The sequence below is a fragment of the Portunus trituberculatus genome, chromosome 38 (assembly GCF_017591435.1).
Source record: "Portunus trituberculatus isolate SZX2019 chromosome 38, ASM1759143v1, whole genome shotgun sequence".
NCBI classification, from domain to species: Eukaryota; Metazoa; Arthropoda; class Malacostraca; order Decapoda; family Portunidae; genus Portunus; species Portunus trituberculatus.
Window position 1 is genome coordinate 25,095,395 of NC_059292.1, and position 27,929 is coordinate 25,123,323.

Consider the following 27,929-nt stretch of genomic DNA (forward strand, 5'->3'; position numbering starts at 1 on the left):
TGTGTATTTATTTATTGAAATACTTGTATTCTTGTTGTGTATACTGTCCAGAGTTATTTTTGTGATACTTTAACCTTAAGTCTTTGCCCAGGGGGTGGGTGGCAAGGCCCATCCTCCTCCTTTGTTGTAATTATTTATTAATTCAACAATAAATGTATCAATCAATCAATCAATCAATCATTATCATCATCATCATTATTGTTGTTGTTATTGGTATTATTTATAATAGTTAATAATAATAATAATAATAATAATAATAATAATAATAATAATAATAATAATAATAATAATAATAATAATAATAATAATAATAATTAGTAGTAGTATTAGTAATAGGAGTGGTTGTAGCAGCAGCAGCAGCAGTAGTAGTAGTAGTAGTAGTAGTAGTAGTAGTATAATCATTACCATTATTATTATAATTTTTACTATCATTATCAAGCAATACTTTTCTCTATAGTGCTGCTAAGTGCTCTCCTTCATCTTCCCAGTACTAACCTACTCCTTCCCCCTCCACAGTAATACAGTATCCCTTTCCTTCTGTTCCATTTTTCTGCCTCCTCCACTAATTTCTATTCCTTCACTCTTACGTACCCTCACCGTGGTCACGAAGGAGACTCAGCGCCGCTCCCTGGTGGTGGTGGCAATAGCTGGTGCAAACACGATGCATTGATGGCATCCTGTCACGGTGGAAGCGATTACTTCACGTTTGTACCAGCAGGCATGAAGGCGTTAAAAATGTAGGTGCATCTTTTGTTGAGCGGAGGCTATTATAATAGATACACGCTCGTCCCGTGCTGCATTAGCCACTACTGCTGGATGTGGAGATCACAAAGTATTATCCTGGCGGAGTAGGAGGATGTACAGGCTTGTGTCCAAGGCGGCGGTGGTGATTATGGTGAGGATCATCTTAGCGCAGGATCCTCAACCAGGTGAGTCTCGAAAACCTCATAACCAGCACGGATTTTATCACCTCCTGCGGTCATATGGATAGGTAGGTACCTATATATGGGGGTTAGATTAATTACTTGATTCACCATGTCTCGAATCTATGTTATTGGATCTAACGTTTTTTTTATTTATTCTAGAAATTCTTTTGTTTTCCGTCCAAATCTAGAAATGATTACCAGATAATTATTTAGTTTATTTTCAATATTGGTGATTAATGCAAGTGATAGACAGTAGTTCAGCAAATCTTTTGGGGGATTACCATGAAGAACAAAACAAAGAAAATTCTCTCTCTCTCTCTCTCTCTCTCTCTCTCTCTCTCTCTCTCTCGTGTGTCTATCAAAATACTTATCAGTCTGTTCATCATGTCTCCATAAAGTTAAAAAAAAAAAAAAAAAAGTAAAGCAAAAGTGCTTAAGACGGCACGTGTGAAAGTTTAAGTATCATCCTCAAGTTGAGAAGTGTGAATCTAGCTTATCATTCCCATTCTTCGCGAGAATCATACATGGGAATCGTATAATTATGAGGTATTACGTTGTTGAAGACGTGAGGGGGGAAATTAATATCTTTCTTGCAATCAAATGGAGTCACCAATAATAAAGATGAAACATTTACATTGAATTGAAAGGAAAGGTGTGAATTAGACGTTCAAAACAGCAGCTTTTTTTTTTTCGCACTTATCTAGTTGGAGGGTTCATTGCAAGTTTGCAATCAACCAGTAGAGAGAGAGAGAGAGAGAGAGAGAGAGAGAGAGAGAGAGAGAGAGAGAGAGAGAGAGAGAGAGAGATCCTGCGTATCTTTACAGAGGTTGAAGGGCCAACAATCATCTCATCTCTTTCACCTTTGTCACCTGGAGAGGAGCGTGTACTTGCCTTACAAGAATCTGGGATACCCTCAGCCCTTAGCTACGCCCGTCTTGCAGCACCGCCTTTCCCTGTGCTATCCTCCTTCACTACCTGCTACTGGCTGCGGCTCACCAGGTTTCGTGAGGAGTCCACGCTTATGTCCTATGCTGTGTCTGACGACCGCGACAATGAACTCAGAATGGGTGAGGCTGAACAAAGCACACATTGCTGATATAATAATTATCTTTCAGTTCACCAAATGTTAACTCCTCATTTAAACATAAAATAGTACACTATCTTAAGGTAATACAGATCCTCCTAACTCCTAGGAACTTATTGCCCCGCATATTTCTCTTAAATTTAAAAATCATAATTCGCACGGCAGGTATAGATGACATCAGGATTTACTAACATAGGTGAATCATGAGGAACTTTAATACTGCTCTCACATACCGCTGTTTGACATCCAAAGCGCTAAAAGCACTCTTCATTCTTCTCCATGCTGCTTGCCATGCCTGCATTGCGCCAGACCATCGCGTTGGAGAGTATAAAGTATCTCTAAAGAGTATCTGGGTCGAGACATCACTAGAGACGCCCTTCCGAATGTGGACACATTTTTGCTTCACCTTCCAGCATCGGTCTGGTGACTGGGTCATCTTTGTAAATGGAGAATCGCTTTCTGAGGGAAACATTGGGCGTTTGTCAGGCAACATCGATCCTGCTGGTGCCTATGTCATTGGTAAATTATTATAGTGTGTGTTTGTGTAGGCTACATTGTACACTTATGAATGTGTCAGCTTAGTTATGTTCAATAAGCTCTAAATTATGTTCTCATGATTTCATCTCTGCACCCTATTTATCGATCTAATCTTAATCGATACAAGCTTCTCATTTACGTTGTTAAATGTGTGTGTGTGTGTGTGTGTGTGTGTGTGTGTGTGTGTGTGTGTGTGTCAATACAGGGCAGGAGCAGGACCGGTTTGGGGGTGGATTTCAAAGAGACCAGAGTTTCAGTGGAGAGATCACCCAGCTCAACTTCTGGTCATCAGTGCTCAGCCCATCAACAATCAGCAAGGTATCTATCCACTTCTGCCTCACATGGATATGGGTGAATGCATAAGTGATACATAAATCTGACAAAATCTCAACCACTTATTTATTTACTCTCTCTCTCTCTCTCTCTCTCTCAAGCAGTATACATTGAAATTTTACTTCCTCTATCAGCTTTTACAGACCAATCAATGGGGCACGATTGGCTGCAGACTAGTGAAACACCACTTCTACAGAGAGAGAGAGAGTGTATTTATGTATGTACCCTAGCACAAAAAAATATGTATGTATTTTGTTACTACTCTAGCAAACTTCTGATGAATTTGTGCATAATGATCATCCTTGGGGCCATGGGAATACATATCTAGACCTTGGGGGAAGCCTGTAGCCTCAGTTACTTGTGCTTAAGCAGGTCTTGAGTGACATGAAAAGAAGTCCTGTGATATATGTACAAAGCTTTGCAGATAGCACGGTGTGAAGAAGAACAAGAAGGGAATGTTCTCAGCTGGTCCTCGCAGCGCTGGAACATATCTGGGGAGGTGGCATGGAAAGTGTGGCAGAAGGAAGACATATGTAACCGCCAGCGTCGGAGAGTCACATTCTTTCCTGATAGATTTTCTCTCAAGGCCTCTCTCCATTTATGTAAGGTAGATGCTTGTGATGGGGAAATGCTTATAACATATCAGCATGGCTTGAAGGGCAGAGAGAGAGAAATAAGTAATAGCAAGTTATCAAATATGGCCCCTTATGCATGAAGCGATGCACTTTTTAACAAACAGTATTTTGCTTTTTTAGGTGGTGGGAGGCAGTGTGATGGTGCCACTGGATGACCAAGAAAACATGAGACTGTATGAAAGGTCTCAAGGAAGAGCCACTTACTGTTCCAAGGGACAGGGCTCCTCATACCTGTGGATGGGTGCCACAGACTCTCGGCAGGAGAGGCTGTGGGAATACTGGGAGACAAATGAACCTGTCTCATGGGAAGGCCCATGGCGAGGCTCAGGACCTAATGGCGGCACGGCAGAGAACTGTTTGGTTATGCTGAGTGGCACTTTCCCCTCCCGGTGGTCTGATATTGCTTGTCTTGACTCATATGAGTTTTGTGTCCCTTGTGAGTTCCCACAGCTGTCCACCCTATACTTAAAGGGACCAGCTGTCTGTCCCAACTCTCCCTTCAATCAAGAGTATGTGCTGGGGGCTGAAAGGGGAGGCCGTCCTGCACTTCATGGCTTCTTCCACTCTGACATTTATTGGGAAACAGGCAACAAGTCTTGGACCATACGCTCCCTGAAGGTAAATGCATGTTTTTTCAAGATGCAAATTTGTAAATATTTTCCTCATAATTAAGAATTTGTACAGTATTGATCTTAGAAAATTACTTGAAAAGATTCTCTTTATAATGTGGATTCTACTTGATATAAATATAAACTGTCATGTTATTAACATCTGCACTCTTTCACTGAAGGAGGAAGGAGCAACTGCACTATGGCAGCCCCTGCGGGAGGGCAATTATCCTTTTGGGACCAAGACATGGAAGCTGGCCGGTGAAGTGTGCAACATCCTGCCAGGTACACTGGTCAACCTCACACTTTCTGTCTGTCGCAATGACCAATTCACTTGTTCTGATGGCACCTGTATTCCTCTTGAGAACCGATGTGACCTGCGCATTGACTGTGGAGACCAGAGTGATGAAGCGCAATGCTCTGTTGTTCAGCTGCCACAAGGTTATCGCAATACCATTCCTCCTCCACCCACTCAAGAAGGCAGTCCACTTCAGGTCCTGATCTATATTAACATCATTGCTTTCCCATCCATTGTGACACAAGACTTAACATACGTCTCAACAATGTCCCTCAGTCTGCAATGGAAAGATGTCCGTCTCAGTTATCTCAACCTGAAAGATGACCGCACTCTCAACCTACTCTTTGGAGAGGCCGTAGCCAGCATCTGGACACCAAGGGTATTCTTCAGTAATGCCCAGGGTAATATCTTCACCAATCTTGACCAGGGGGCACGAGTGGAAGTAGTGCGCCAAGGTACCTCTAAGCCAGCTCCTCCTCACCTCACCCATGAAAGTAAGTTGGGCATACCCAGATTGTTAAGAAGGAACTGGTATTTGGTTATAAGACTACAGTTATGTATCTCAGTGGTCCATTCTCTCTCTCTCTCTCTCTCTCTCTCTCTCTCTCTCTCTCTCTCTCTCTCTCTCTCTCTCTCTCTCTCTCTCTCTTTCTGTGTTAGCTCTACAGCCACGCAGCTGCACAGAATAAATCCATCTCTATCTTGCACATAGATTCTTATAACTTCCCATTACCTTCATATTTCTGACACCATCTGTGACCCTGTGTTGCAGTGAATATCTTCTCTGGTCTTGAAAACAGTTTGGAAACGAGTCAGCTCTACACCCTCACCTACACCTGTGACTTTGACCTCATCATGTTCCCCTTCGATGCTCAGGTCAGTTACACTTTCATATACATTGATATGGTCTTTGTTTGTTTCTAATTGACTAACTTAGCAACAATACCTACAGCACTTGATTTATTACATTTCCTCTAGAGTTATTTTGGTTGCTATCTGGGTGTTGCAGGTGTGTTTCCTACGCTTTACACTGGTGTCAGCAGCAGCAACTTACATGCAGCTGGTGCCTGCTGCTGCCAATTATTCAGGACCACCAGCACTTATTGAGTATACCATTGGTATGTTCCTGCTTTAGGCACATTTACATCTGTCAGAACAGAATAATAAAGAGGGTTTTAACCACCAAAGGAAGAACAAACAGAAGTAGACCTATTAGATTTTATGAGACTGTAATAAGCTACACTGTCTGAAGTACAGATGATAAAAGTAAGGCTTGTGAAATGAGACCAAATCTATTTGTTGAATTATGAAACTGGAAAGCTTTACATATATTCTAGCTTATTTCTGCCATTCTCCAAAATTCATGCCAATTTCTTAGCTGTGGTGTAATAAAGTAATACAATTTTACTACTGTTGCTTATGCTTTTGCAAATAGAGTTACTGACTATATGTAAGTTCTTTATGAGTATGTATGTACAGTTTCTTCCTATCAATTTGTATTTCTTATTTCATGCACATTATGATATCTTCTTAATGCAGGTCGACTGGACATGGAAAGAGTCTCTGGAGGGGAGTTTTCAACTATACAAGTGAATGTGAGATTTATTAGGCGATATGGCTTCTACCTCCTCACCCTCTACATCCCCACCACCCTCCTGATGGTCATTGCCTATGCAACTTTCTTCTTCAAGATCGATGACTTCAACTCCCGCATTGTGGTGGCACTGACAGCCCTGCTTGTCCTTGCCTCACTCTTCACCCAGGTACTGCCAAGTCCTGTCTTCTTTATCACTAACCAACAGCACACACCCAGTAAGTCAAATCAAGTGTCTTTAGATCACTGATGTTAATGTGAAAGTATTCAATCTTAACAAATCAGATAGTATATAATTGGTAATGTATTTTTTTATTTATTTTTTTTTTTTCTTCCAACACTTCTTGGTCAACAGACTTCCAATTCACTGCCCAAGACATCATATTTCAAGCTGGTTGATATTTGGCTCTTCTTCTCCATTGTCATCATCTTCGTGGTGGTGATGTTGCAAACTCTTGTTGACTTTGCTGCAGCCATGCAGGTTCCTCGCTGGCTTCCTTTCATCTCTTCCTCCTCCATCTTATCTTCATCTTCATCAATAGTACAAGTCAGCATTGGTTTCTATCGAGTCTTGTGCATTTCACTAACCATTTTGTTATCACATGATTAGCCTGCCATCAAGCTAAAGCTTGTACATTTGACTATGCATTTTTGTCAACTTACACCAATAATTCATGAGTATCACAATGTAATTTGTCACAAGGACATAATTCCAGCATTCTGAAGTCATGAATATTCACTTAGCTGTGAATAGAAAGTTACAATGTTCTTGTAAAGCACTTTTCCTAAAATCTGTTTACATATATGGTACTAAATATCTGTTGTAGGTGATCAGCAAAGACGCAGAGGCACAAGAAGAGATCCCCACCTTTGCTCCATCCACTCCAGAGAAGAAAAATAATATGGCCTTAATGGTATTTGGCCGCATCCTAGTTCCTATAATTTTCCTCATCTTCAATCTTACCTATTGGGGTTCAGCCCTCACGTAAGTAAGGACATGCACATGAACTTGGTTATGATAAGTGAAACAAAGGCCAATGTAGTACAGGCAACCCCCGTTTAACGAAGGGGTTACGTTCCTAAAAAACACTTCATTAAGCGAAACTTTGTTAAGTGAACCGATTATAACAAGTTTACCCCTGACTTGAACTTCCACTGAGAGTAAGCAAAGCGAGAGTGCATGATAGTACGGTGAAAGGTTTAATGAAAGTAAAAATTATGAAGTTTAACATTTAGGCAGTTAAATTTAATTTAAGTTATTATAATGTACACTAATGTATGTATGTACGTAGCTTTATAATGTTGATCTTAAATTTACGAAGGGAGGGAGAGTGAAGCGGGAAAGACACTAACCGGCAACCTGTGCAATGTAAACAAAGGGCGCATCATTGTACCGCATACAAAACTTATGTACCACATTTCCACAAGGCTTTCCATTTTATCCATTGTAGAGTCATGATATCAGGTGGTTCTTTTAGCTTGCAAGGAAGATACAGTCTCACCAGTCTTCTTAATAGTCTGCTGACTTGAAAATATTAGAGACAGTAGATGGAGTCAAGATGGTGGCCAGCAATACTATAGTTTTCTCGCCTCTCTCGTGTCTGTGAATAATATCAAGCTTCACTTTGAGAGTAAGAGACTTCCTGGTCTTCTTAGGAATGCTAGGCCACATTGCAAGGAGTTTTGGTGCTAAGTTGAGCAAGTGAAGATGAGCTGCTGCTGACGCTGTTATGGGAGTGAGTGGTGTGTGTTGTCCACGAGAGGCTTGATCTTGATCTTGATCTTGATTCTACAGGTGTCCCAGGATTTCTCCTGAGGCAGGCCTTAGTATTTGCGGCTGCTAGTCTATTCAAAAGCTTGTCGGCTTGCGTGATACGGCGGGGCTTTCAAACTTGGAAAAAATTACCTGGATAAAACTTTGTTAAAGCGAGTTTGGTATTTGTTAAATAATCAGATGGTAGTAAAATTAAACCTTCGTTGTAGCAAAATTTTGTTGTGTGAACCTTCGTTAAACGGGGGTTGCCTGTACCTCATGCAATGTGGCTAAAAAAAAAAACTATGCTTTCCCCTGATAATGAATTTAACTTACTAATTTCCTTAATTTACAATGGAAATAGTCTCAAAACTTTTGATCACTCTTGTACTCTAAATAGGGTTGAAAGGTAGAACAGTCTACCGAGTTGATAAATGAAAGAATTGAGTTTTTGAGGCACTGAACCTTACAAGTTTTCTCTATCCAATCAGAAATCAGAATGCCTGACTTCAGATTTTTCTAAGATTTCTGATTGGGGCAGAGAAAAAACTTACTAGTGTTCAATGCCTCAAAAACTCAATTCCTCCATCTATCAACTCGACAACCTTCCCGCCAATTATCCCTTCTTCTTCAAAGACACTCAACTGTCCCCATCTTCTACACTGAATATCATTGGTCTGCCCTTTACTCATAACCTAAACTGGAAACTTCACATCTCATCTCTTGCTAAAACTCCATCTATGGAGTTAGGTGTTCTGAGTTGTCTTCACCAGTTTTTCTCACCCTCCCAAATGCTAACTCTGTATAAAGGCCTCATCTGCCCATGTATGGAGTACTCTTCACCTGTATGAGGGGGGGGGGTTCCATTCACACAGTTTTATTAGATAAGGTGGAATTAAAAAGGTTTCCGTCTCATCAACTCCTCTCCTTTGACTGACTGTCTTCAGCCTCTTTCTAACTGCCAGAATGTTGCATCTCTTGCTATCTTGTACTGCTATTTTCATGCTAACTGCTCTTCTGATCTTGTTAACTGCATGTCTCCCCTCATTCAGCAGCCTCGCAGCACAAGGCTTTCTTCTTCCTCTCACCCTTATTCATTCAAGTCTCCAGTGCAAGAGTTACCCAGTATTCTCAGTCTTTCATACCTTTCTCTGGTAAACTCTGGAATTCCCTGCCTGTGTCTCTATTTCCCATTTCCTATGACTTGACTTCATTTAAGAGGGAGGTTTCCAGACATTTATCCCTGTCTTCAGGCTAACCCTTTCCAATCTGTAAGGAGACTGTCGACTGAATGGGATCTTTTTTTTATCTTTTTGTTGCCCTAGATTAGTTATCCCCCTCATTGGTGTATGACAGTTGTTGACAATATAAAATACAGATGAATGACTTAACATGATAAAAATTTGCTAGATTATACAAAAAATAGAACTCGGCAATGGGATCTGAAGAGAGAGAGAGAGAGAGAGAGAGAGAGAGAGAGAGAGAGAGAGAGAGAGAGAGAGAGAGAGAGAGAGAGAGAGAGAGAGAGAGAGAACCAAGGGCAATATTGACACCCTGGGAGTATTTGATAATCCACCCACTTTAATATTACAGCTAATGGTATAACAAGCTCCTCTTCCTTTGCAGGCACCTGGCCAACCTAGATACATGAGCACAAGTACCAAGAGGAAAAAGTAACAGTGAACACAGGAAGAGAGAGAGAGAGAGAGAGAGAGAGAGAGAGAGAGAGAGAGAGAGAGAGAGAGAGAGAGAGAGAGAGAGAGAGAGAGAGAGAGAGAAATAGTAATTAGTTCTCTTTGGTCTCAGTTTATATTTTCTGCAGACATGCACAGCTGTTATTACGTATGACTGAAATAGATTTGTAAGTTTGCATCTGAGAAATTCAGACGATATTACTACTGTAGATTTTTATCGATTGATTTCCAATATCCTTTTTTTTTTTTTTTTTTTTTTTTTTTTTTTTTATACCATGTGAGCTTTTCACAGGAATTTATGGGCTAAAGGGGATACTTTTTGGGGTACCTCCTCTCTCAAAGCCCACCTGCTAGAAAACCGCTGCCCCAAGTGAGGAAGCCCAACCTACACTCCGATCGTGGACAGGATTCGAACCCCAAACCACGCATGTTTCCAGTGTACCACGGTACAAAATATATATTTAGTTGCCTTCAAGAGAAAAAGCAAAAGTAGATATACCAGATGTTTGCACTGTACTATTAATAACTTTAGATAGTAGATGCACCAGCAGGTGCTTGCAGTACATATTAATGATTTTGGATGTTAATAAAGTTATATTAGCTACAGCCAACTGTTTTAGTGCTTTAATATTTTACAGATTAAATTATGTGACTCACTGTTATATTTGCTTTAAATGACTTTTTGGAAAGAATATTCATGGACAATGGAAAAACCCATGACACCCTACTCAAAATTAATCTGGATGTGGGTAACTGCAATGTGAAATAGCAATGAAATGTTAAAACTGCTGACTTCGAATCTGGGACAGTGAGATGTTTCATCCCAGCCAGCCATTAAGCACCAGTTGCAGCAGACATAATCGGGACAGTGAGATGTTTCATCCCAGCCAGCCATTAAGCACCAGTTGCAGCAGACATAATCACAACAAAACTTGTTCCTGTATACAGGGCTTAAGGTCACAACTGTCCAGCATGTTTCCCAATTTTCTTTTTGTAAGGTGGTCAGCTGATCTTCAAAGGGTACCTTACCATGACCGTACCATTGAAATGTATATAGATAGATATATCATTTGTGTTTATTTCATCTTCCAAATAGTACAAGGACAACCCACAAAAATTGTTCCAGCTATAGTGTTATGTAACCTACATTATTTGTACTACTACAAAAATAAAATTTACTTTAAAGTAATTGTACACATGTTAATCCATATACATAGAGAATTCTATCCCTTAACTATGTGGTCCAAAGCAGGGTCATTCAAGACTGAGGCTGTCAAGTTTGCCTGGAGCATGTTAGATAAAATTTCACTCCAATACACAGTCCTCTGTTGTCTTACCTTTCCAAAATTAAGGCAGGACTTGAAATTTTGAGTAATTCATCTCTGTTAACTTACACAACCTAACTAACCATTTCATACATCTAACACTGATTCTTCCTGAATAACAAAGTAATTTTGCACATGACACAAATAATAATTATATGACTTTTTTTTCTTTCTTCCATCAATGGGTAATTTTGTTCTTATATTTCCCTTCTTGCTAAAGCAGAGCACTAAGTCAGATATATTATAGAGTCCAATATACATAAACAGTCACCATTTCTTAAGATCACAATCTAAGTATGAATATCTTAAAACTAATAATTCTCACTAATGTAGAATATCAAGGAACATCACCTAAATTCAGACAATAAAGACAAAGTCCTGGCCTAATACCTGTCAACAACTTGCAACTCTTACAACCTTAAACACTTTGAACAAAACATCTGTTAGTCCCACTTCTGCTGCAGTTGAGTAAATGTGTGTTTGTGTGTCTGAATTAGAGGTAATTTCAAAAATCCACATCCCTCTTAGTTATGACTTTTCAGATTGAAGTACACTAATCATACTTAAGCAACCCAACGACCCAGATCATCACACAGCTCATTACACTCTTCAAAAATTTTTAGAGAAAACTATCTAATGAGTGAAAGCTTCACTTCTTGCTTTAAGTTCTAAAACTAATACATTTAATCAATAAAAATACTGAATTAAAATCACAAATGGGATATCTATTCCTCTGCACTCTGAATGAATGTTTATGGTGAGCCAAAACAATAGTTTAATTATTATTTGTAAACTGTCTAATTACTTGGTTGGTAACTTTTCCTATTATTAATATTTTTAAAGTAAAGTCACAAATATGGTGTTGTATAGTTCTAGCAAACTGTTTCATATATTTTGGATAAATGTGTCTGGTTGCATTTGAAACTTAAGCTGCCTGAATGAAAGTATGTACTAGTAGTAGGAATTTTCTTTTAAAGTTCTGATAAAAGGCAAGTTTTTACGTCCAATGTCCATGAAATATGGCTGAAATTTTACTGTCATAATCTATCCTAGTTTTCCATAATACTGATTCACTTGCATGATCAACAAACCTTACCATTACATCAGTTATTTTGTTACAAAGGAATACAGCCACTTCAATGAATTTTTCAATCCTGACCTGTGATGATGGCCATGCACAACCTTTAACTAGGAGTGTCCTTTCAAATCTGAATCGTTCTCTGTAATGACATTGTTAATCTCAATTATTCTAGTGTTCCCTACTATAGTGAAGTAAGCCACACCTGGGTCGAAATTAAGTTGTCACATGCACCAGATAGGGCAATTCAAGCTCTCTGATGAAAGTTCAAAACATAAGTTTATAAAGTTGGAATATAATAGAAAAACTCAAGATTTTTCCACTCCCAGAGCACAAGGTGAAATATCCGTACTATAGTGAGGCAAGTGCCTGACAGAAGTACCAGGACCAATCACCAAGTGAGATTATAGTGAGTCATCACCTCCTGGCCAATGGAACTGCAGATGCTTTGAGTCAAGTGCCAAATATGGTCACTTACCACATTACAGCACAGTGCTGTAGTGAGGTATGTGCACATACAGCTGAGTAAGCAGGGCTTTCAAACAAAATTTTCTCGATTGTTTGTCTGCGTCGTTTAGTTCACTATAGCAGGGGGCGCCACAATTACTCTACATCACTTCTTCCAAGCATCACTATTTTTGTAGCATCTGGAATAGTAGTGTCCACTGTCTATTCTGTCCATCTATGATGTTCAACATCTAATATAAAACATCTAATAACTATAAGTTTTCAGATTTTGGGGTTGAATAGATACAGCTGAAACTACATATTATGCCCATTTGTTAACTCATTTGCTGTATTCTACTCACTAGGTAAGGAAGGTGACCAGAAATATTTTGTACAACAATATGGCTCTATAATATCCTTTGACTTGAATTCTTATGTATACATAACTAATTCTTCAGAATAAGATAAAAATTTACAAATAAATATATTTCCCTTCTTTGTTATTCCAAACGAACCAAAAGTCTATCCTTATGATTCTTATTTACTTGGTAAAATTATGAACAGTTTTGTAGATGGACTGCCTATAATATATTACATACTGCATGGCCTGAGGTTGCATCCTGTTGACAATACCTGTCAATGTTATAGTATGTATAATGCTGATCCTCAGTACATAGCTTCTAAAATGCAGTATAACAATAATGCATCTTATGTCATTCAAATTTCAATTTCATCACAGATCCTAGTAGTTGTGTGCCACCCGGTGAGAAGAACTCTGATGATAGTTGTGAGATACCAATGCTCTCATTACTAATGTAAAAGCCAACATAACACCTATTCATGGAATCACTGTAAATAAGAATGAAAAAGAATATCACAAGCTACAGAACAGCAACACCTGTTCAGTGAACACACAAGTCATCATTCCATACCTGTCTTAAGTGTGCAGGCTGACCAGTTACCTATACTCTGAATTCAGGGCTCTACCAATAACCAGGCGACGGATTTCACTGGTGCCAGCCCCAATTTCATAAAGCTTAGCATCTCTAAGGAAGCGACCAGTTGGATAGTCATTGATGTAGCCATTCCCTCCTGGAAAAGGAGAAAACAAGGCATTTATGTTTAAATGTCAAATGATTATTACTCAAGCTTGCAGTCATAAAAGTTTCAACAATATCACTCATAAAATACAACTTTTTACTATGCCTGTAGCCTTCACAATTTTCTACCATCTGCCTAAGACTTAGTGCCATTGTCTTATCAACATACATACCCAACATTCTTGGCCATTTCATAACCTCCATCCATTTATCTTATTATGTTCAAATACTCCAGCCACTGTGCTATCAAATCAATCATATTTCTACATTGTTTTTCTCTTTAATAAGCCTTCTGGAGTGACGAAAAAAAAAGCTGTTTCAGACATTACACTTTTGCAAAGTACAAGCACCTATAGAAAAAATACTGTAACCTTAGATATACATACTATAAGTTCCATTTTAAAGATCCATCTCTTTGTGCAAACAATAAATAAATATAAATAAATAAATAAATAAATAAATAAATAAATATATATATATATATATATATATATATATATATATATATATATATATATATATATATATATATATATATATATATATATATATATATATATATATATATATATATATATATATATATATATATATATATATATATATATATATATATATATATATATATATATATATATATATATATATATATATATATATATATATATATATATATATATATATATATATATATATATATATATATATATATATATATATATATATATATATATATATATATATATATATATATATATATATATATATATATATATATATATATATATATATATATATATATATATATATATATATATATATATATATATATATATATATATATATTATGCGTTATGCGTGGGCGATAAGCGCCAAAAATAAAAACGGAGAAAAACGCAGTCAAATTCTTGCGACATTTGGAATGTGATACCTCAGCAACGGATCAAGCTAGAGAGTTGGGGTTGGTCTTAAAAGAAAACTTAGAATGTCTACTTTATGTCTGTCATAAAATCAAACACATAATCTTGTCATAATATGAAAGGATTAACGGTGAAATTATTTCTTAGCTTTTTTTCACAGTGTTAAATCGGCGAAAAATGTGGTCATTGGTTTATATCTCAGAACTATGATAAGTTGTTGAAATACTATAATACCATGCATAAAGTAAACATCCTAAGCTTTTATTTAAGACCAATCTCAGCTCTCTAGCTTGATCCGTATTTTAGCTATCGCATTCCAAATGTCGCAAAACTTTGATCGCGTTTTTCTCCTCTTGTTTTATTCAATCAATATCCTACTATAGTGCTTGCAACATGACTCCAAACCCACACAATCATAATCACATCCTAGCAAAATACAAAATAACAATAAAACACAATAAAAGAGATCTTCAAAATCGCAAAAGAGAGATTAAGAGGAGAAAAAGTAGAGTAGATGACATGAAAAAAGGAAAAGAAATACGCCAAAAGGATTCATGTATTTTCCTAATGTTATCTAAGCCCAACTTATCACAGCAACCATCCTTGCATGCAAGCCCTTCCTCACGCTTTTTTACAACTTTTCCTGTATCTCGGCTCACATATTCCTGGCCGGTGTTCTGTTTGGTTTTCGCCACAATTTTCTTCCACTCACTAGGGCTGGGGCCTGTTTTGCGTTGTAATAAGCCCCCTTCGGCACTCCCCTCACCACTGTTAGAAGCCATAACACGGTATCTACTGACCAACGTTATATAAAAAAAAAAAAAAAAAAAAAAAATTATTAATCACGGGGCTTGCGGAGACAATAGCATAGACTGGCTTGGCTGGTGGCGGGCCTCGGGCAGCTGGGGATGCATGACAGACAGTGATTGGCCGAGGCAGAGCTATGCAGTACGCTACGCAGCAAGGGATTGGTCACTCGGCTTGTCACTTATCTCCCCTCGTGAAGCCTGGATTGATGCACGACGGATGGAGCTACAGTACGGAGAAAAGTTAATGTTACGTTATGGGATTTTTTACCATGAAGGCGTTGGCGCTTACTCCTAAGTTTGGTACCGCTGGAAAGCTGAGACTCTGGCGAAGACAGTGCTATACATAACTCAATTTCGTCTATAGTGGCGCTTAACTCCCTCCGTCACGCAACGCCTCATATATACTTTACATTTTTTCTAACTCTAAAGCATGTAAAATTTTCTTAAAATTCTGTTAAACCTCAACTGTCACTGATGAGATTTTTTTAAAGCAATTAACAAGAAAAATAATCAAACAGCAATGGTAACTTTTTCAAAACCAAGCCAAGGTCAAGATCCAGCAACAGTGACCATCCCAAGATTATCAATAATGAAAAATAAACATATGTACAAGTAATGATGACACTGAACCACATAGTGCTGATTTCATACCACCTAACAAATGACAGGGTAACAATAACAATGATAGCTAGAAAAGATATACTTTACCTAGACACTGGATGGCTTCCAAACAAACTTGAGTCGCTTTCTCAGCACAATACAGAATGACACCAGCACAGTCCTTCCTGTTGACGTGTCCCTGGTCACAAGCACGTGACACACAGTACAAGTATGATCGACATGCACTCAAAGTGGTGTACATGTCAGCAATCTTTCCCTGAGAATACCACAATCTTGGTCAGTAAAGGAAACAAGAATAAGAAATCTGTGTTTACAAGTAAAAAATGCTGAAAACATCAAAAGGACACGGTCAGTGTATTCAATTGCAAACTTTTAAAATACAGTAAAAAAATAAGTGTTAGTAACTGTAGCATATACACTGACAAATTACAGTGCCTAAACAACAATACAAAGATGCTTCATCTATTTTGGAAAGAACTATGATAAAAACATGCCAAGTCTACAAAACATGATTTTTTAACTCAGCACCAACCAATTTTGAAACTTTTCTACTTTTCTTGTATGTAGTTAACAGTCAAGATAAATGTAGTAAAACAAAATTATAGAAGGCTGAAAGTTATAAGACATAAAAACCTGAGAAGACTGCATAATGGATGCTGCACACTGAATTAATGTACAGCCTGCGAACCAGTAAACTGAAATTGTCATGGGCAGATTGATTCATAAAATTCAATTGGCAAGTTATGTAAGCAACATGTTCTTTCCTTAATTCTTATCAAGGAAAGCTAAATTACACACAATAGTAATCATACCTGCATCAGCTGAAACTCCCCAATTCTTGTATTGAACTGCTTCCTTAAGTGAACATATTCGAATGCAACATCACAAGCAGCCTGCATCAGTCTGAGAAGAGACATATGACAAATTACAAAGGAGAAAACTTTTCACAGAGAAAATCTTTTACATCTTATAAGAAAGCCTGCTTTATTAATGGTGGTAAACTAATCTAATCTTTGATACAATCTGTAAAAAAAAAGTGCACAAAATATAAATTTGCAAAAATTGAAGAACTGACTTTTATGAAATAAGGAGTAACTGTTCCTTTGATTGATCAACATCTTGACAAAATACTTATGAATCACATTAACAATTGATGAATCCTTCAAGTCAAGCAGAAAAGTGAAAGTGTGGCAATGATGTGTTAGGTAAGTGTTGGAGCAAGGAAGAGAAGAAGCAGAGCCAAAACATGTTTGAATGAAAAAGAAGCACATAGGTGACATCTCACTCACCCTACAGGCTGTGAGGCGAGCACCAGCCTCTCCAGGTCCAGGCCAGAGAAGAGCACATAGATCCCTCCATTCTCCTTCCCTAGCATATTCTTGGCTGATCAAAAAATTAGGTAAATTAATTCAGGATACACATTAATGATGGAATTTGTGTGTATCTGCAACAAAACCAATCTCAATCAAAGAAGGCTGAAGACAGAGTTGCCATCCTTTACTATCAATGTTAATTGAATCATTTTCACGATAATTAATTTCTGAACCCGTCTCTTAATGCATATGGACTACCTATATACATTGCATGCTATAATGGTAAGCTTGCCTCTGTCAGGTACTACAAAGTATTGTTGGATGACAATAGGTCTTTAAAAAATTATCAAAATCTTCCCTCCCCTCATTTACTACTTTAATATGGAAGTTACTTCATTATTTCACTTACACTGCTTGTCTATACTGTCTCATCACTGAAAACTACACACCTGAACAGCAGGCCTACTATACAATAATTATAAAAGTAACTGCTAAGGATCCATAAAATAAATGACAAAAAAAAGATACCACAAATTCTATACATTCCCAAGAGATTTAAAGTGATAGACATGATATGTATTAAAGAAGTCTACAGAATAGAACATCTAGATTTCAAGCTACAATAAAGTACTATCATACCTCGCCCAACACGACAGTTACGTTCCTGAGCTCGTCGCGCATGGCGAGATTCGTGTTGGGCGAATAATAGGCCCTATGGGAAAATAGGGGTTATGTTCTCAGATCCTCTCAAAAAAACACTTTTTTACCAAAAAGACTGAAAAAAAAAAAAAAAAAAAAATAAATGGAGTACCAAACACACATTTTATTTAATTACAGTACTAGTACAGTAATACTCCGCTTAACGAACAGGATAGGGGGTGTCAATGCTGTTCGTAGAGTGGAAATTTGGTAAGCTGATGTAATTTTCCCATAGGAAATAATGACAATAGGGGGGATGCGTTCTGGGCTGGTCCCCAACATACCACATGGGTAAAAAAACAAAATATTTATATATATTTCTATTAGCTTTTTACAAACCTTGCCCCCAAGAAAGGATTGTTTTGTAATGCATAAAGTGAAATTTTACATGGAATACCAAAAAATAAAGCAGAGATGATGAGATCGGCCACAGACGGCAGAGACTCTGGTGACTTGCCCACTTCTTCTTCTTGTGACCTTTTTAGCTTGGCGTGTTTTCTTTCACCACGATATTACATTTGTTTCCACTCCTCTATTGCCTGCTATAATGGATATCATATCTTAGTATCTATATACGCTCATGCCATGAGGATAACCTGGACTCAGTGGCAGTGAGTGATAGTGAATTACTAATGAAATACCGCAGTATTTCATTAGTAATTCACTATCATCTCATCATCTCTGCTTTATTTTTTGGTATTCCATGTAAGATTTCACTTTATGCATTACAAAATAATCCTTTCTTGGGGGCAAGGTTTGTACAAAGCTAATAGAAATGTTGTTTTGTGAACATATATGCATATATAAGACAGTAATACAGGACCAGCGGGAGATTCAAATGGAGACCAAATCGTGCAATCGCGAATCAAAGTCGTGCTCTGCGAAATATGGTATATTTTACCGATTCGTGTATACGCGAGATTCGTGTTCAGCGAGGTATGACAGTACTATATCTATCAAAATAGCTAAAAAAAATAAAGCTGTCAAAGAACTAAAGTGACAATGTTTATACCTGGGACTTTGCAGTCTTCAAAGATGAGTTCTCCTGTGCTGGAACCTCTGATGCCCAACTTGTCTAGCTTCTGACCAGTGCTGAACCCATCAAAGGTCTTCTCTATTAAGAAGGCTGACACTCCATGCTGGGGCTTAGATGTTGTCATATCTGTTTTGGCATACACCTGCAAGTACCAAGCACTGCTAGTAAACTATGGAAGATACATAAGCCAAAGAGTTTTGTTAAAAAGGCATGAGAATCAATAAATATGTAAAAAGAATGTACATGAGTAAAATTGAATGGCAAATGTAAGAGGCACTATAGTGTGACCACTCTAAAACTAGGGTTTGAATGGGGTCAGCAAAGGTATACCCCCTGCCTGTGATGTTGCCATGCTTCTTCTGCTCTGATTGGTGAATAATGACCTGAGAGGTGGATCTGCATGCACGCTTTTCAATGGCACATGGTTATAAATTTGATGTAGTAAGTGATACAATTGCATTGTACAATACATTCTGATTTTGTTTCTACACCACCCAAGATATAAAAGCCAAGGAAACGACCTAATCCAGGTCACACAGGTGACACATGACTCGTGAGGCCAGGGTGTGTAGGCTTAAGTATTGCCACTCACCTGGGTTTGAACATATTAATATTTACAATGAAAACAGCACCCAATCTGCAGATATTCCTTCTAGCTGTACTAAAAAACATTAATGTTTCACTACTTACTCATCTTACAGCTAAAGAGAAAGTCAACAAAAAAACATTACATTTTTTTGTAACATTGTAAGACAGGTATGCCAAGTTTCATTGTTGTTGTTGTATAAGAAATTCACAAATGTTTGTTTTTTCTGTGATATACTACAACATTTACTTTAAATTACAGTGGTAGTATATATTGATCTATCTGTGATATCTTTTACATATATAACTACAATCACACATTGCTGATTGGCACTACCGTAGACAGCGGAATACCTTCATTAACCCTACCCAAACACTAGTCTTAGGGTGCGTGCACAGAGAAAACAGGTTACCAGCGCTCTGGTTCCCAGAACAGGTCAGCACCGGAAACCAGTGCAATAAGGTGTTCACAAAGGACGCAGGTAGCCAGCTCCGACCCGCTCGGTGAGCGACAGGAATAAAGGCAGTATCTGTCATAATGATAATGATAATAACAATGATGATGGTGGTGGTGATGATGATGATGATGATGATGATGATGATGATGATGATGATGATGATGACAATAATAATAATAATAATAATAATAATAATAATAATAATAATAATAATAATAATAATAATAATAATAAAAATACAGAGAGTCCTCGTTATATGGTAGATATGCATTCCTGAAAACCTTACCACAAATCAAAATTACTGTATACTGAACCCATCATAACATGTAATAATACAGAATGCTTTCCAGCATGTGAAAAGTCACCCCTACAGAAATGAAAATACATGAAAATAGTCATAAAAAAAAAAATGTAAAGTACTGCACAAAAGAAATAAAAATGTTTTTATTTACCTTTCACTTACCATGTATTATATCAGATGATGTCCCTCCCGAGGCTAAGGAACAGTAGGGATTTCAGTCCTTACTCATCTTCTGCTGAGTGGGCAGACGAGGATAAGACGTTGTCGTCTGCACAGTTGGAAGCAGATGTGGAAGGGCCAGCTGTAGCAGGGTCGGCACGTTTCACTGGTTTGAAGATAGAGGATATGGAGGAAGGGCCAGCTGTAGAAACGTCAGCAGCAGATGTGAAAAGGCCAGCTGTAGCAGGGTCGGCAAGTGTGACAGGGACGGCATGTCTGACTGGCTTGAAGAACGAGTAGATGGAAGACTTTGGTTTTTCTTGTTTTTTCATCGTAGATTTCTTGATAAATCTTGACACTTTTCTCTACATCATGAGCCACTTTGCTACTCCTGGCAAGATTTGGGTCACATTCCTTCAGGGTTTCCAGAGCTTTTTCAATACCACTGAGACATTCTCTAAGAGTCTTGATGTCCAGGCCACGCACAGGTTCTTCTTCCTCGTTTCTGCCTCCTGTGATGCCTTGTCTAGCTCTTTAAGTTCATTATTTGAGAGAGGTTCAGCATGGCTTTCCAAAAGATCTTGAACATCATCATCAACTTCATCAAAGCCAGCCCTATGGCACAGATTTACCATGTCATTTCTGATTGCACCGATTTTGTCTTCAGCGAAGCCTGGGAAGTCGTGCGTGTATTCTGGCCATTCTATATTCCACGCCAAGTTCATGGTAGACATCTTCACTTTGTCCCAAGATGACTTGATGTTATCTAAGGTGTGCTTGATGTTATACCACTTCCACCATTTTCTGATAGTGGACTTGCCAGGCCCATCTATGTCCTTTATCAGTTGCTGCATGGTTCGCCACTGGTAGTAGGCTTTAAATGTTTGCCATAATTATTATGAATATATTTGTGCTTACAATAGACCCTTTAATATTCCATTTATTCATCTAGTTAGTAATGCATGTAAGTAATATGCAATGCAGTTAAAAAAAAAAAAAAAAAAAAGGGGAAAGGGGAAGAGATAATAGGCTCCAAGGGTGGTCGAGTTAAAAGTCAGTACTGTGAATGGCGGGGAGGTGTGGCGTGGATGACGTCATCACCCCTGCTCCCCAGCATTGGGCCCTCTCGGATGACATGAGCGGATACCGTATCTGAATTTTTCTTACCATATATCGAATCGAGGGTAGTAATTTCCAAATACTATAACTGTGAATTTACCGGATAAAGAACTACCGTATAACAAGGACTTACTGTAATGATAACAATTGATAATGATGAAGATAATAATAATAATAATAATAATAATAATAATAATAATAATAATATAACAATAATAGTAGTAGTAGTAGTAGTAGTAGTAGTATAATTAAATAATAATAAATATAATAATAATAAAAAATAATCATAAAAATGGTAATATTAATAGTAACAATAATAATAATAATAATAATAATAATAATAATAATAATAATAAATAAATAATAATAATAATAATAATAATAATAATAATAATAATAATAGTAATAAAAAAAATAATAATAATGACAATAATAATAATAATAATAATAATAATAATAATAATAATAATAATAATATTATTATTATTATTATTATCATTATCAATAATAATATTATTATTATTATTATTGATAATATTGAAAATATTAATAATAATGATAATAATAATAATAATAATAATAATAATAATAATAATAATAATAATAATATTATTATTATTACCATTATTATCATTATTATTAATATTATTATCATTATTATTATTATTATCATTATCATTGTTACTAGAACTATTATTATTATTATTATTATTATTATTATCATTATTATTATTATTATCTTTATTATTATTATTATTATTATTATTATTATTATTATTATTATTATTATTATTATTATTATTATTATTATTATTATTATTATTACTATTATTAATATTTATATTATTATTATTATTATTATTATTATTATTATTATCATTGAAATTATCATTAATAATGATTATAATAATAACAATAATAATAATAATAATAATAATAATAATAATAATAATAATAATAATAATAATTGTTTACCTTCTCACTTCAATTCTTGGGTGATTTCAGACCCAGACTATCCAGCACATTCCTGGTGGTGCTTATTCCACTTATTTCACATACGCTCTTTCATAAACTTTGCATATGAAGAGCTCAACATCCATCCTGTTCTATAGTCACTAGTGTCTACCTGCACGGGTTGAGCAGGCAAGAATGATCCGAGCAAACCGAAAAGCAGGTTGAAGTATCTGCTGGCACCGACCAGCTCGAACCTGCTTCCTCTGTGCACGCCTACAATTGTTTATATGATTTAATTCTTGATGCGGGTCAGTGCTGATTGCCCGCGTGGACAAACCTGCTTTCTCTATGCATACTCCCTTAGTGGTGATACTATAAGAAAATGGATAGGATGGTAAGTTGAAGAAAAGAGTGATATTTTGATCATGCAGCGTTGAATTGCCAAAAGAAAAATGGAGATGATTTCACTATGTTCACCCAACTACAAAAGATATATATATATACATATATATATATATATATATATATATATATATATATATATATATATATATATATATATATATATATTGGAGTGCTATGGCTCACAAACATTTGCACTCTCACCAGATTCCTTATTTTCATCACTACTAAGCCTTTCTGGTGTCATCGTAAGCTTCTAAATGAAAAACTACTGACAGAACGCAGAAGAATGTTGTTTATCTCAAGACTGCGGTTAGCTTGTTCACTTTGGGTTAAAAGCATGGCATTTGGCACAAAGTTAGTCTAGACCCTTATGAAGATTTTCAGATATGGGGCCATCATGAATTCTGCCCAGGAAGCGAATGGCAGCCATTTTCCAATATGGCCGCCAGTAGAATATTATATGCCCCCTCCCTACGGTTTTTCGAGGACTGTTCCAAAACCAAAAAACAGGGAGCAAAAACCAAACCCACATCCTAAGAAGAATTCATAGGGCTTCTAACAAAAAAAATAACATTGGAAATTGGTCAAAAAATGTGGGACTTATAACGTGTCAAAAGTCAAAATTTTCGTCACAAATCGACTATTTCGTAGGTAACTCAGCTGTAGCTTTTATAACTAGCCCATTTTTCGCCCAAGGCGATTGATATTTGACATGGAGATTAACTTTACATCAGTTTATCTATTTATGAGGTCAATGTCAGGTAAAGGTCATCTTAGGTCATGTCAGGTCAAATTGAAAAATATACGAAATAAATCCAGATTTTAATATCAGAAGTTCAAAAATGAATTTTTGTGGTCATAAAAAAATTTTGAACCCCAAAATGCTAGAATTTTGCTCCATTAACCCTATTCAGGCTTAATTGACCCTAAGGGGTACTTGTGGGGGCAAAGTACCCACGACTAATATCTCGGCTCCTCATGAGCTTACGAAGCCCAAATTTTTCGTGGATGTTAGCTAGGTGACCAACTCACCATGACCAGAATATGACTTTCTTAGGACACGTGCCTCAAGGCCAAGCTTGGTAAAATATGTCAATTAATAAATTTCCAGCCATGGTCCTATTTACCTACTAATAACTAATATTTAACTTAGGTTTCCAATTCTCGGTTCTTATTAAAATTGCCCCTTGCTCTTTCAGGTTTGACTGAAGTAGCATGGAGATGGCTACTAAAAAGCACCAGATGGCAGCATCCCTCAGCCCTGAGCCATCTCAAGACGCTCAGATAACAAACTGGAACAAATGTATCATTTGCCAAACAGACACTGACGAGAATTTGCAATGTCCAGCAGAATCAAGGCGTACTGATCAAGGAGCCGGGTACATTACTTTCTCAGAGAACCTAGCCCGTTTTCATGAACTAGATAGTATTCCAGTGACACTAGATATTCGACGACTTGATGAGGGCAAAGGTGTTAGGACTACCCTTGAAGAACGACATGCAAAGTGGCACAAGTCTTGTCGTATCAAGTTCAACACAACCAAGCTACAACGAGCTGAGAAAAGAGAATGCCCAGATCCTGAAAAACCTCATCTAAGTTCACCCGGACGAGTAATGAAGAGGGGCGACAAAAAGGAAAGAGAGATCTATGCTTTTTCTGTGACGAGCCAGCTTCAGCATCAAATACACTTCACAGAGCATCAACCTTTCGCTTAGATGCACGTGTTCGTAAGTGCTCATTAATTCTTCAAGATGAGAGACTTATTGCCAAGCTTAGTGCAGGAGATATGGTTGCGCAAGATGTATTGTACCATGCTCGTTGCTTGGCTGCACTGTACAAGAAAGCTTCCACTGCTGAACACGCTGAAGACAAGGAGGGAGAAGATGAAACTGTTAAGATCAATCACGGACTTGTCCTAGCTGAGCTTATTTCATATATTGAGGAAAGCAAGACAGATGAAGCTGTCTCACCAGTGTTCAAGTTAGCAGATCTTTCTAAACTTTATTCCTCGAGACTGCAAGAGCTAGGTGTCGCACAGAGCAGCCGTGTGAACTCGACACATCTAAAAAACAGAATCCTTGCCAATTTTCCAGATCTTAAAGCCTACAAAGAGGGGCGAGATATCCTGCTAGCCTTCGACGAAGATATAGGCAGTGCTCTCACCAAGGTATGTGAGAAAGAATATGATGATGAAGCAATAACTCTTGCAAAAGCAGCACAAATTGTCCGTCGGTACATGCTAGAGAAGAACGCTTCATTCACAGGTTCATTTGACAGCGAATGCCAGACACAGTCTGTGCCACAGACACTGTTGGCTTTAGTAGCCATGATCCACGAGGGTCCAAGCATCAAGTCCCAGTCAGGCTCCTCTGGTAATGTCTTCAGTCAAGCAACCCTCAGCGTGGCACAGCTGCTTCAGTACAACAGCTCTGTTCGTCGTGGAAGTGAAAGCAGTGGAGTCCGTCACAACAAGGCACGAGAAACACCACTGGCCATCTATGTTGGTGCAACAATCCATGAGAAAACACGCAAGCGACAACTTGTGGACAAAATGTTCAAACTTGGGCTGTCCATTTCATATGATCGTGTTATGGAAATATCCACAGGACAAGGAAACCGTGCCTGTAAACAGTACGAACAAGAGAAAACTGTCTGCCCTCGCAATCTTCGTCTAGGGTTGAACACCAAAGGAGCCATTGACAACATTGACCACAATCCAAGCTCTACTACAGCCATGGATTCCTTTCATGGAACTGGAATATCCTTGTTCCAGCAGGTCACAGAAAGCAATCCAGGCACAGTTCGCCCTGATTTCTGCCCACTGGAAGTGTCAACTTCCAAGAAGGTATCAGAACTGCCAGACTGCTACACTAGTGTACCTCCAGTGATGTACAAAAGGAAGGAGAGGCTGACTGTTCCCAAGATTGAAGGTTCACTCACTAGGGATGGCCAACTGGTGGAACAAGCACTGCTGAAAGAGACTAGGTATGTCCTTGCATCGTCTGTCTAATCTATACTAGTCTATGAAATATTGTCTTTTCGTCATTTGCTAAAGGATTATGATTTTACTTTCTGCAGAATTTTATACATTTGATAAAGTGATCTGGATTTTGTGCAGTATTTTAGCCTTTTAATAAAGGTTGTTGTGCTTGTTTCAGATGGCTGGAGTCTGTGGACGGCACAAACCTGGTAGACGTTTCTGGAGACAGCAATGTGTCATGGGCTGCCTATCATGCTAGTCATCAACAAGAACAAGGTATCACTCCAGATATAAGTGTCCTTCTTCCTCTTTTCCAAGAGCAGTCAAAGTCCACTGCAATGATGCGCCATTCAATGGATGTGATCCAGCAGGCTGTAGAGCACGTTAACCCGGGACAAGTTCCAGTCATTACAGTTGACCAGCCACTCTTTGCCATCTGCAAAGAAATACAGTGGACATGGCCTGAGAAGTATGGAGAAGCCAAGTTTGTCATGGTGCTGGGTGGTCTCCACACAGAGATGGCGACAATGAAGGTTTTGGGAGATTGGTTAGAGGATAGTGGATGGGTAGAGGCCCTTGTACAGGCAAAGGTTGCCTCTCCAGGCACCGCAGACTCCTTCTTAAAGGCAGCCCACGTTACCCGTACTCGTCATGTTCACCAGGTGACAGCCTGTTGCCTGCATATCCTCATGAAGAAGGCCTATCTCCAGTATGCTGAAATGAAACCAGACCCTGATGATGTGAAGACATTTGAACAGTGGTGTGATGAGAGGAGTACTGAGAGTGTCCAGTTCTACTTCTGGTGTACGACCCTGCGGCTTGAGCTCCTTCTGATGACCTATGTCAGATCACTGCGAGAGTCTGACTTTGATCTCTATGTTGAGATCTTGAGCAAGCTGATTCCATGGTTCTTTGCCCTAGATCATGTGAACTATGCTCGATGGGCATCTGTTCATGTGCGAGACATGATCAGTCTGGAACACATGCATCCAGAAGTTGTTGAGGATTTTCGCAATGGAGGATTCACTGTTCGTAAGAGCCAGCGCCCATTCTCTGCAATGGCCATTGATCAGGCACATGAGCAGAATAATGCAACCCTGAAAGAAGATGGTGGTGCTGTGGGCCTAACACAAAACCCTGAAGCATTCAGAAGATGGTCTGTTGCAGGTCCTGAGATGGCAAGGATGATTGCTGAATTTGAGTCTTCAGTGGAGGCTATGGAGAGCAAGCAGAGCAAAGAGATGAGGCACCTTGAACAGACTGCAAGCATTCAGAAGACGTTTGTCACACAGGTGTGTTCCCTGGTTGAGGTCATAACTGACATGGGGAATCCATTCATCGAGGAGAGCCAGGAGTTGATATGTCTTGACACCCATGACATCATGGATGAAGAAGCTGCCAAGTCCGTTCGTCAGGCTGAAGAACTTGGAGTACAGCAGTATCAGTCCTTTGTTGAAGAGCGCCTCGTGAATGGCAGCAAGCCTCTCAGTGACAGGATCACGAAGAACAAACTCCAACTGTTCGGACAACCTCCAGCAAGAGGCAAGTCCCAGTCCACGTCCAAGTTACAGTCTCTTAAGAGTGACTGCTCACTATTTTCGCGACTGTACATTGCGTGTCAATCACGAGACGGTGATCTAAATGAATTCTTCAGACACGAAAATCAGAGGTGCCCACCGTCTCTGTCTCAGGATGGCAAGTTACGCCAGGGCAAGAAGTCAGATCTTCTTGACTGCCTCACTAGCAGTGTTGAGTGTAGCATTGATGCTCCCGATTCTGATGCGATCATCCTCGATGGTGCTGCGCTTGTGAACATGCTGAAGCCAGTTGTTTGCACAACATTCAATGACTATGCAGACAAAGTCTTCTTGCCTTACATTGAAAAGCAGCTGGAGCGAGCAGACAGGGTGGATATAGTGTGGGACCAGTACCTTGAGAACAGCTTGAAGTCTGAAACCAGAAAGCGCCGCGGAAAGGGGATCAGACGCCGGGTTCAAGGAACAACAACTTACCTGGCAACTGGCAGCAGTTTCTGAGACTTGATGCAAACAAGCAGGAACTGTTCACATTCCTGGCTAGATGCACAATGAAAATGCAGCACCGACCAGATGGAAAGCAGCTTGTTGCCACCCTAGGTGATGGTGTTCTTTGCAATCC

General features: G+C 38.2%; 3 protein-coding genes across 5 annotated transcripts; 2 read left to right on the forward strand and 1 right to left on the reverse strand.

Annotated features, from left to right (window-relative positions):
* Positions 1 to 659: 659 nt before the first annotated feature.
* LOC123515136 lies at positions 660 to 10,199 on the forward strand. 2 transcript variants are annotated; one of them, XM_045273598.1, is made up of 11 exons: positions 660 to 929; positions 1,751 to 1,993; positions 2,753 to 2,865; positions 3,305 to 3,487; positions 3,636 to 4,133; positions 4,306 to 4,915; positions 5,194 to 5,297; positions 5,431 to 5,539; positions 5,961 to 6,184; positions 6,843 to 7,000; positions 9,395 to 10,199. In XM_045273598.1, exons 1-11 carry the CDS (start codon positions 857 to 859, stop codon positions 9,417 to 9,419), a joined length of 2,340 nt encoding a protein of 779 aa, XP_045129533.1. In that variant the 5' UTR covers positions 660 to 856; the 3' UTR covers positions 9,420 to 10,199. The 2 variants fall into 2 exon arrangements, with proteins under 2 accessions (XP_045129533.1, XP_045129532.1); XM_045273597.1 differs by lacking the exons at positions 660 to 929; positions 1,751 to 1,993 and adding an exon at positions 2,038 to 2,529.
* Positions 10,200 to 10,520: 321 nt separating this feature from the next.
* LOC123515137 (isovaleryl-CoA dehydrogenase, mitochondrial-like) lies at positions 10,521 to 20,336 on the reverse strand. 2 transcript variants are annotated; one of them, XM_045273599.1, is made up of 6 exons: positions 20,317 to 20,336; positions 18,787 to 18,952; positions 17,052 to 17,145; positions 16,575 to 16,665; positions 15,850 to 16,018; positions 10,521 to 13,404 (listed from the first exon to the last, which is right to left on the reverse strand). In XM_045273599.1, the coding sequence occupies exons 1-6, from the start codon at positions 20,317 to 20,319 to the stop codon at positions 13,271 to 13,273; spliced, it is 657 nt and encodes a 218-aa protein (XP_045129534.1). In that variant the 5' UTR covers positions 20,320 to 20,336; the 3' UTR covers positions 10,521 to 13,270. The 2 variants fall into 2 exon arrangements, with proteins under 2 accessions (XP_045129534.1, XP_045129535.1); XM_045273600.1 differs by lacking the exon at positions 20,317 to 20,336 and adding an exon at positions 19,809 to 19,931.
* A 3,670-nt stretch (positions 20,337 to 24,006) lies between these two features.
* LOC123514910 lies at positions 24,007 to 27,808 on the forward strand. Its single transcript, XM_045273168.1, has 3 exons — positions 24,007 to 24,388; positions 24,544 to 25,777; positions 25,951 to 27,808. The coding sequence occupies exons 1-3, from the start codon at positions 24,007 to 24,009 to the stop codon at positions 27,806 to 27,808; spliced, it is 3,474 nt and encodes a 1,157-aa protein (XP_045129103.1).
* Positions 27,809 to 27,929: the final 121 nt, after the last annotated feature.

Bases quoted from the DNA above. Each gene is read 5' to 3' on its own strand.
- LOC123514910 (XM_045273168.1), top strand. From the start codon at position 24,007: ATGGAGATGGCTACTAAAAAGCACCAGATGGCAGCATCCCTCAGCCCT. The intron at 24,389-24,543 runs GTTCACCCGGAC...TAATTCTTCAAG, and splicing joins TCCTGAAAAACCTCATCTAA to ATGAGAGACTTATTGCCAAG. The intron at 25,778-25,950 runs GTATGTCCTTGC...TGCTTGTTTCAG, and splicing joins GCACTGCTGAAAGAGACTAG to ATGGCTGGAGTCTGTGGACG.
- LOC123515136 (XM_045273598.1), top strand. From the start codon at position 857: ATGTACAGGCTTGTGTCCAAGGCGGCGGTGGTGATTATGGTGAGGATC. The intron at 930-1,750 runs GTGAGTCTCGAA...GTATCTTTACAG, and splicing joins AGCGCAGGATCCTCAACCAG to AGGTTGAAGGGCCAACAATC. The intron at 5,298-5,430 runs GTCAGTTACACT...TGGGTGTTGCAG, and splicing joins TGTTCCCCTTCGATGCTCAG to GTGTGTTTCCTACGCTTTAC.
- LOC123515137 (XM_045273599.1), bottom strand. The intron at 17,146-18,786 runs GTATAAACATTG...TTTTTTGATCAG, and splicing joins TGAAGACTGCAAAGTCCCAG to CCAAGAATATGCTAGGGAAG. The intron at 16,019-16,574 runs GTATGATTACTA...TGGTATTCTCAG, and splicing joins GGGAGTTTCAGCTGATGCAG to GGAAAGATTGCTGACATGTA.